Raw genomic sequence first — 7,554 nt, 5'->3', positions numbered from 1 at the left:
GCAACCCTAATTTGTTGGTTTTAAAATGATGAAATCAATGGATATGTCTAAGATAATTATGTATTGTATATTATACTTAACTTCACATTTTAAATTATTATCACTAAGATATTTAGATTGTAGATGATGATATGCTTGCACTTATTTTTTTAAATTAAGTTGTATTCATTTATGTTTAGTTCTTTTCACATTTCACTTGACAATTGACTTTTATTTTTATTGTAAATAATTGCTACAAAGAAAAATAATTTTCATTTTCTTGCAATGTTTCCCTTTCATTTAATATACCTTTCTACCTTTCTATCCACGTGCAAGTGCTGGTTTATCCCTCAACCAAAAGTCTCTCCCATGTTACAATGTTCCTGTTCCTTCAAGAAGTCTCTCACACAAATCAAATCCGCATTATCCGCTCATTGTATGGATTTGTTCACTTCTTTCTTTATAGTACACTGTCATCTTTGACAACTTCAACCGACTCTCTGTGATCAACAGAACTTTCATCCACAGAACTTTTCTGCCTTTTTTACTTTGAAACCCATTAAAAGCCTCCTTCAATTGGTATATTGTGTTTCCGTCTTGTGATTCAATTCAATTTCATAGCATCCACATCTATTTCTGGCCTACAACTGGATACTGAGCTTTCTGCTGCTTTTGAGGAAATTGCTCCACTATCTGCACCTGCTTCTGGTACATCCTCAATGCTTCCTTGTGATATATTCATTAATCATCGTGGACCGGATGTGAAACACACACTGGCCAATAGTCTGTACGATGCCTTCCATAAAACAGGACTGAGAGTTTTCTTGGATGTGGAAGAAATTGAACTGGGTGATTTCTTACCAACAACAATAGAAGAAGCAATGCGTAGTGCTTCACTTCATATAGCAATTTTTTCCAAGAATTATGCACAGTCCCCCTGGTGTTTGGCCGAGCTCTCCTTTATGCTTAATAAAACTGACAAACAAATTATTCCTATTTTCTACCATGTTACCCCTATGGATCTTAGATGGGTGACTAAGGGAAAAGGAATCTTTATCGATGCTTTTTCAGATCATGAACAAAAGGGTAGATACAGCCAAGATAAGATTGATCAGTGGAAGTTAGCACTACATACCGTTTCATTTTATTCTGGTGAAATCATTAACAATAACGAGTAAGTAGCGTAACCCCTCTTCTGCATTTGTCTTATCTAAATTTCTCTTTCCTGCATTCTTTTTAATCTGTCTAGTTTTTTAAAAAGTTAGAATCATCATAGTTTAGTGATGTCTCTTATATTCATTTTTTATAATGGTTAACGTGTTAAGAGACGAGAGGAAGTTGCTGAAAAGTATTCTGAACAGAGTACTAAAACTAATGAACAAGGTGCCATTAGTGGTTGCAAATTATCCAATTGGTTTGGAAGAATCTGTAACTGATTTTGAAATGTCCACCCTTCAGTCTTCACAGAATCGTGAGAAAGTACAAATTGTGGGAATATGTGGTATGGGTGGCTCTGGAAAGACCACTCTTGCAAAAGCAATATATAACAGAGAGTACACATCTATGGAGAGATTCAGTTTTGTTTGATATTAAAGATGCTGCAGCCAAAAAAGTGTTGCATAATAAACAGATAAAACTGCTGGAGGACGTAGGCATCAAAGGTGTATCATTTGATAACATAGAACAAGGCAAAGCAATCCTTGCAAGCCGTCTGAGATCTGTTCGTGTGCTCATTGTTTTGGATGATGTGGGTCACATTGATCAACTGGAGGCTCTGTTGCCCACTAAGGATAATCTTGGATGGGGTAGTTCGGTGATTGTTACAACAAGGGAAATGGAAGTCCTCAGATTGGCAGGTATCTCCCACATTTATAAGATGAGAACAATGAATCTGTTGCATGCCCAGCAGCTTTTTTGTTGGAATGCTTTTCTACAACCTTCTCCTCCTGAAGGGTTCGAGGATCTAGTTGAAAAGTTCTTACATGTTTGCAATGGGCTACCATTGTCTCTCAAGGTAATTGGGGAACAACTTTATGGCAGTTCTAGAAAGGATTATTGGGAGTCTCAATTGCACAAAATTTCCAGAATATTGCCCAACTGCATTACAGAGAGGCTAAAAGTCAGCTATGATGCATTAGATAAGGAAGAGAAACATACATTCCTGGAGACCGCTTGTTTCTTCGTTGGAAAGGAGAAAAATTCTGCCATTGCAATCTGGAACCGATTAGGGCGGAGTGGTCTGCATAGTTTGGAGACACTTGTGAATAAGAGTCTTGTTGAGATAGATGAGGACAATTACATTAGAATGCATGATCATCTAAGGGATCTGGGAAGAGAAATTGCATATGAGCAGTCACCTTACACTCTTTGCTTTCCACGACAGCTTATCAATGCTGAGAAACAAGCAGAGGTGAGACTTATAATTTTTCTCTGTGTGTCTCAGTAATCATGGGAACCTGTCGAATTGGTTAATTTATTTTGTTATACAAGTTCAACACATCATGATACTTATGTCAATAGGGTGATGTTAAAGTGGATTTAACCCTTCTACTGATTGATAGGTTATGGATCAATATTTTATTTGCTCGGAATCCCCTTTTCTCTTCTGTAACTGAAAAATCCAAAAAAATTATTTCCCATAAGTTTCAAAAAAATTCTCTCCCCTCCAATTACATACTTAAATTCTCAAATATTTGGTTCTGATTCAAATCTTTATAAATTTCTTATTATATTGTTACTGTTTTTATACTCAGACAGGAACAAGAAGGATTGGAGAAACAATAACAGCAGCTGCGCCAACAAGCCAAGTTGATGACTTTCCTGTTTCCTCTCAGATTTTGTTGCCTGAGAAAATAGGAGTGAACAATGGCCTAATGGGAGATAATTTGCCACCTGCGGAGGAAGTGGTAACTTTAATGAAGAACAACAACATTGGGTCCTTGAGGATTTACAAAGCAGAGCCTCTTCTACTGAGGGCCTTTGCAAATTCTGGAATCGACATAATTGTAGGTGTGGCTAACTTCGAATTGCAGAGTATCTCCTCCAACCAGGAAGTAGCAAACAAGTGGGTAGATGACAACGTTCTAGCCTTCTATCCTGCCACCAATATCAAATACATTGTTGTGGGCAACCAGGCCTTGGAAAAGAGTGAATATGGACAATATGTTCTTCCTGCCATGAGCAACCTGCAAACTTCTCTTCAGAACACCAATTTGCACCATAATATCAAGGTCTCCACCACTCATGGAAGGGCAGTAATACCCATGAGCTATCTTCCATCCAAGGGGGCTTTCAATCATGGAGTGAAGGATAAGATGAGATCTGTTCTGCAATTCCTTGATCATCACAGATCTCCTTACATGGCCAATATCTATCCCTACTTTGCCTTCCTGGAAAACGCCAATATTAGTTTACCATATGCACTGTTCAACCCCACATCTCCTGTATTGAGGGATGGAGACAGGACCTACACTAACCTGTTTGATTCCATGGTCGACACTATTTATTCCGCCATGGAAGCTCTGGGTTTTAACAACATACCTATTGTTGTTACTGAAACTGGATGGCCCTCTCAGGGGACTGCAGAAAAAGCTCTGGTTGCTACGATTGATAATGCCCAGACTTACAACAATAATCTGGTTAAACATGTATTGTCCAAGGCAGGGACACCCAAGAAACCAGGAAGGAACATAGAGACTTGCATCTTTGCTCTTTTCAATGAGAATATGAAGGCAGGGGATGAGACAGAGAGACACTTTGGCCTCTTCCATCCTAATAAACAGCCTGTTTATCCTCTTCACTTTGCTAACTAGTTTCGTTTAGCTCTGTAATAATCGTGTCTGCACATTTTTCAAAATCAAAATGGGCAAGTGGTCTGCCTGTCAGCTGATGTCTGCTGTTTCTGGTAGAAATTGTGGTCAGTGATTAGACAACCCACTTTTCTTTTTCAGTTTAAATAATAATATTTATGAATAAGCCCTTGTATTTACTCCACAAAACTAGTATTTCTTTGAAACTCCTCCTATATGTGGTATTAAACATCTGGTGATTCCTTTTCAAACAGGCATTAGCTTTCTTAGATTTAGGGCACCACTCACATAGAAAGACTGTTGTCCTTGTATGCACACCAGACGAAGAACCTCCCCACCAAACTTGAAGAAGCTCGTTGCCCCTCCATATTATCCAAAAATCCAAGGCACTGGAACACCACACAACAGAGGAAAAAACCCTAGCTGCCAAAAAGAACCCTGCACAAAAAACCCGTATCCTGATCGCCCCCCAAACAGCCTCACAGGAACCCTACAAACAGCCCCACAACAACCAACGCACAGAAAAAGAAGAATGCACAGGTAGGGAAGACTCCATCACAACCCTCACAGCTCCGCCAAAGCCCATGATTACTGTTTCTAATGACTGAGAGTAATTTTTATGCATATTGCTTGTTGACTGTCTGTTTGTTTTGTTTTTTGGTCATCGTTGCAGACCACCAGTACAACGAAGTGACACATAAAGGTTTTGAGAGATAATGTTCAGGTAAACAGATTGATCATTAGGTTTAAAAAAACAGTCTAAGAATGATAGTTCCCAATTTCATATTGCACCACTGCTAAATCTTTAGATTTGTTGTTGTTCATTCTCAATATTGTTTTGAAGGCAAAATGTGATGATATGACTTCAATCCTTTGGATATGTGGACTGAAACAAATACTCTCTGCTGTGCTCTTTTCAGCAATAAGGATTGCATCGCTTTGAAAGAAATTTTTTCTCACATCTACCCATCTCAGTTTTTTCCCGAGACACTTAATTTATGTTTACCCTCTCACTCTGACTATTTAGCTTCTGGGTGGGGACAATCTTATTCGTAATAGAAGACTGCATTTTGGGATTTAGTTGTAGTAAGCGCAGCTCATATGGATTTGATTTCGCACTGTTTATGGACATCTAAATGTTGCCGAATTCAAACCTTCTACAGTAATAAATAAATAAAAAAAAATAAAAAATTAAATTTAAATTATTTCTAAAAGTTTTCATTTGATTGTGGTTTGTTTTCAGATTCTACAAAATTGGAACCTCTCCAAAATAACACTGTTATGACTAATGTTGAAAGCATACAGTTTTGTCTTTCATTTAAAATTTGAATGTAACTTCCTGGAGAATCTTTTGGCTGATTGTTGAATAATTTGATAATCTTATGTTTAAGATTTTTTCCTTGTTAAAAATTTTATTCATTAGTTTTGGGTCAGTGATAGAGATTGGAGACATTTTTTTTGTTCTTACTCTTTGTGCCATTTTTGTAATTTCAAGCTAGGTCATGTATTAATACAATTTTATAAAAGGTCGGACCTACTACTACCTTTTATGTAAGTCTTTTACAATGTAAAACATGATTTTTTATTAGTATTAAAACTATATATACAATATATGAGCAATTGATTCATATAGAATATCTATAACAATTATACAACATTTAATCTAAAGCCAAGCTAATTACAAAATTGTGCAAATTATAATATTGCGACACTTGTTTTTTTTTTTGTACACTTTTCATATAGATTAAACCATGTATTAGCATGGGAAGGAAAATAAATACTTTAATAATAGCAAAGCCGCAAAATATAACATAACATCTATTTATCATGAAAAGAGGATGAAAAATTGTTAAATATAACAATTATTCTCATCTATTATAACAAAAGATGTTCAAGATTTTCTTAAATTGTATGCCTTTCAATATGTAACGGGGGAAATTGCATGTCAATATCCTTTTCCTTAATGTTCTATGTCACAACAACTAGGTTGTCTATGTGTTAGCGATCAAAATTGTACATTTTTTCATGAAAGTAAGCAAAGCGTGTAAGACTATTTCTCTCACAGAAGTTGACAAATGACATGTCACATGCTTCTACAATCAAGCTTAATTAAGCGGTATATCATAGAATGATTATATCAACATTTTATTTATCATTATAGAATTTATTAGTCATATTAGAAAGTTGGGAGATGATGCCTTCAACAAGAAGAGAATAAAGTGTTTAAAATAAGGGGCAATAGGGTTTGTTGCTTCCTCTCAATCCAATTTGTGTATAACATTATAACTTCTGGATGCTCAAACTCTAATTCATTTGTTCTTAATTTTATTTTATTTTGTAAAGTTTTTATTATTAGTGTTTTCCTCTATTCTAAGAAAATAAGATTGTAAATGTGAAAGAGATATCATCATAAATCAGAGAATCAAATCTATCACTACCATATTTCAAGCAATAGGTTATGGTAGAAGAAAAGCTTTAGATTTTGTCAAAACTTTAGTGGAGAGGGTTTTTTCCCCCAAAAAGAATATAACATGGCCTTTGTATTCCTTTGCGGGCTTGTGCCAATGTTAGTGAGAGGCATCTGCAAATAATTTCCCCTCTATTCAAATAGGTAAAAATAATTTTATTACAATTTTGTATGATCAATCCTTTGTTTGAGGAATGACATTAAAGAGATTAGGTTACATACCCAAATTTCAATTTATTTGTAAAATTATACAAGTGTGCATTTCTTGCCAAGGCTAAGAAACTTTCTTGAAGTAGTATGAGAATAGTTAAAATGTATTTAATTATGGCTTATTTTCTTGAAATCTCTCACACTCTTTTATCTTTCATGGGTTGATTTTCCAAGTGTTACATCATGTTAAGTGATTATGTGGATTCATGGTAAATGTATAAATTCCTAAGTAGTCTACTTTACTAATTTTATATTTAGTCCCATAAGATGAAGCTCATTTAATTTATTACTACTTCTTTTGTGTTATGATTAATGAGATTTATATATATTTTTATAAGATGAAGTTCATTTATTTAAGCACAAGGTAGTATGTAGGACAAAAAATCATTACATATAGATTGTAAAGCTAAGTTGAACGATGTCAAACAATCGATTGTGATGAAATCCCTTACATATTAAAAAGAATTCAATCGAACCTTATTTAGCCTACCAATGAATTATTAGTTAGTGGACTTACATAGAAAATGATAGTTTTCTGATAACCCTAAAACGTCCTGGGTACAAAAAATCCACACCCAATATTGTTAGCTAACTAATTATTGTAAACTCAAAAATATTCCTCGCAACTTAGAAAATTATACAATCTTGTCCAGTTCTATGATGGTACAACTTTTTTGCTCGAATTTATGTGTAAATTTTCTTCGTGAATATTATTATTCAATTTAAGTGCTTGAGATTTCTTTTCTCTTACATAATCTAATCTACCATTAAGTAAACAATAAACCAAGCAATTATATAATAAAAAGTATGATGAATATAATAATAAAATATAACAATATAACACTAATATGCAGCAAAGCGTAACCCGCTCTTTGCAACTTTCCTGCTCTCTGCTTTTTTGAATTTGCCCTATGGTTGTTGTTTCCACAAGGGAGGGCCCGTCCTCCCTGGACCCTGACCCCCTGCTCATATGCACCTGTGTCCAGATCTGGCACTCATGTTGGGTTCCTTTGGTCGAGGATTTTGTCGTGGAGGTCAATAATGCGGCTTTGCACGAGGTTTGCTCCCATGAGAAGAATCCACATGTGT

At 35.3% G+C, this 7,554-nt stretch overlaps 1 protein-coding gene and 1 long non-coding RNA gene across 3 annotated transcripts; both read left to right on the top strand.

The window, feature by feature from the left end:
• Positions 1-355: 355 nt before the first annotated feature.
• On the top strand, positions 356-3,956 carry LOC131070690 (glucan endo-1,3-beta-glucosidase-like). Of its 2 annotated transcripts, XM_059214310.1 has the most exons (3): positions 356-1,153; positions 1,305-2,389; positions 2,733-3,955. In XM_059214310.1, the coding sequence occupies exons 2-3, from the start codon at positions 1,814-1,816 to the stop codon at positions 3,789-3,791; spliced, it is 1,635 nt and encodes a 544-aa protein (XP_059070293.1). In that variant the 5' UTR covers positions 356-1,153; positions 1,305-1,813; the 3' UTR covers positions 3,792-3,955. The 2 variants fall into 2 exon arrangements, with proteins under 2 accessions (XP_059070293.1, XP_057862270.2); XM_058006287.2 differs by lacking the exon at positions 356-1,153 and having other exon boundaries at positions 1,424-2,389; positions 2,733-3,956.
• A 49-nt stretch (positions 3,957-4,005) lies between these two features.
• Positions 4,006-4,911, top strand: LOC131859984 (uncharacterized). The gene is made up of 3 exons (XR_009359555.1): positions 4,006-4,328; positions 4,462-4,512; positions 4,709-4,911. It is a non-coding gene; the product is annotated as an uncharacterized LOC131859984 (long non-coding RNA).
• The last annotated feature ends 2,643 nt before the right edge of the window (positions 4,912-7,554 follow it).

The sequence above is a fragment of the Cryptomeria japonica genome, chromosome 11 (genome assembly GCF_030272615.1).
Source record: "Cryptomeria japonica chromosome 11, Sugi_1.0, whole genome shotgun sequence".
Taxonomy (NCBI): Eukaryota; Viridiplantae; Streptophyta; class Pinopsida; order Cupressales; family Cupressaceae; genus Cryptomeria; species Cryptomeria japonica.
The sequence above is the reverse complement of the archived record's forward strand: the minus strand, read 5'-3'. Positions and strand labels throughout refer to the sequence as shown.

Excerpts from the sequence above, each read along its gene's own strand:
- LOC131070690 (XM_058006287.2), top strand. The coding sequence starts at position 1,814 with ATGGAAGTCCTCAGATTGGCAGGTATCTCCCACATTTATAAGATGAGA. Across the intron at positions 2,390-2,732 it reads ATGCTGAGAAACAAGCAGAG|ACAGGAACAAGAAGGATTGG; the intron begins GTGAGACTTATA and ends TTTTATACTCAG.